Source organism: Macadamia integrifolia, unplaced genomic scaffold (assembly GCF_013358625.1).
Source record: "Macadamia integrifolia cultivar HAES 741 unplaced genomic scaffold, SCU_Mint_v3 scaffold3839, whole genome shotgun sequence".
Taxonomy (NCBI): domain Eukaryota; kingdom Viridiplantae; phylum Streptophyta; class Magnoliopsida; order Proteales; family Proteaceae; genus Macadamia; species Macadamia integrifolia.
Window position 1 is genome coordinate 1 of NW_024869876.1, and position 1,574 is coordinate 1,574.

Consider the following 1,574-nt stretch of genomic DNA (forward strand, 5'->3'; position numbering starts at 1 on the left):
AAAAAAAAAAAAAAGAGAAGAAAAAGAACCCTTTCTTTTCTTATAATATAATGGAGACATTGTTTCCCAGAAAATAGCTCTAATCATCAACCAACTCTATAATTTTAAGATAAGTGATAAAGATGATTAATCTCCACCAAACCAGTTCAAAAAATTTATTTATAAAGTTTTAGATATAAAAATTAAAAAACCAACACATAATTGTCCAGGCTTCAAGAATATAATGACAGAAAAGTCAAAGTAGTGAAAATAGTTCTGATTATAAATCAGGAAAAAAAGAACATGCTCCACCATATTAATAAACTCACTGCCTGAACCAGGGTAAACTAGAATTACCTGATGTCCAGCTCTTCGGACTTCTGAACAGCTTCTTGGGCAGCTTTAACTGCTTGATTAGCCATGCCCAGATGAGAACAAAAACGCCTCTGCAGGTAGGTTGAATGTGATGTCAATGGTAGTAGATGGATCATGAAAAATGCAACAGCACAACAACTAGAAACCAATGCATGCCTGGATATAATGCACCTGAAAAAGAGAGAACACTAAGGTCCTATAAGTAACTAACAAACTCACCAGAAAATCTCCCGCATGAATAGTTCCCATCTCCATTGATTGACCCATCTCTACCTCCAGTAGTTTCACAATGTATTCTTTTGCCCGGCCAATTTCCTTCTTTGTGGCACCATTGGCAACGGAGCAAATTTCTAGTTGAAATCCACAGGTTCAGGGAAGCTCATACACATTGGGAAAGATAATTCAGTAAGCATCCAGGTGTTAAGGTAGCTTAAGCTGTACCCTTTACAGTGCGAGGCTTGTCTTCTTGGCGACAAGCAATATACAGGCAAGCAGCCAAAATTGCATCCTGATTTCTTCCTCTAATAGACTTTTGATCTTCCACCTTCTTGTAAATCTCATTGGCTCGGTCCTTCAAAATAACAATTACAGAACCATCACCAGAGGATAGAAGAATACTCCACATTATACAGACTTAAAAATATATCAAGCTATTAAAAGAAACCATGTGTTCAGATTTCAATATTTTTTGCTTTAACTAGACAGAAATGTTTCCATTTCACTGCAAAGATACAAAACCTACACAGAATTCAATCAAATATTATCAATGGCAAGAGAACATATCTCTTGCCAAACAAGACATGTTCATCTTGAACAGAGCTGCAATCTTTTAATTTCTGCTTTTGTTTATTCAAATCTACAACTTCAGTTATGTGCTTTAACCCGCCTGCATCACCTACAAATCAATACTCAGAAGAAAATTCCTGATCAGGTCTGTCAATCGATCAGGTAGGTTATCAACTTCTTTCGATTTGTGTGTAATGGACTAATAGCCACTTGACTTGAGTATCAGTTACCTTAATTGTATTTGAATTATGAATTATATCTCTTAGCCCTAGCCTGGATAGGATTACCTTGTTGTAGCAGGATTAGGAGTCTAGGGCTACCCTGTTGTAGCAGGATTATCATGGCTGGGCTGATTTGAACCAGTTTAGAAAACCCAAGCCGAGAAAAACCAGATCCAAATCTGGATTTTGCTACAGAAGGGATAGCTAGGGAAT

The 1,574-nt window shown here is 36.8% G+C and overlaps 1 protein-coding gene across 1 annotated transcript; it reads right to left on the bottom strand.

Annotated features, from left to right (window-relative positions):
• Positions 1 to 266: 266 nt before the first annotated feature.
• LOC122068410 (transcription initiation factor IIB-like) lies at positions 267 to 994 on the bottom strand. The gene is made up of 3 exons (XM_042632267.1): positions 796 to 994; positions 574 to 704; positions 267 to 425 (listed from the first exon to the last, which is right to left on the bottom strand). Exons 1-3 carry the CDS (start codon positions 977 to 979, stop codon positions 333 to 335), a joined length of 408 nt encoding a protein of 135 aa, XP_042488201.1. The 5' UTR covers positions 980 to 994; the 3' UTR covers positions 267 to 332.
• Between the last annotated feature and the right edge of the window lie 580 nt (positions 995 to 1,574).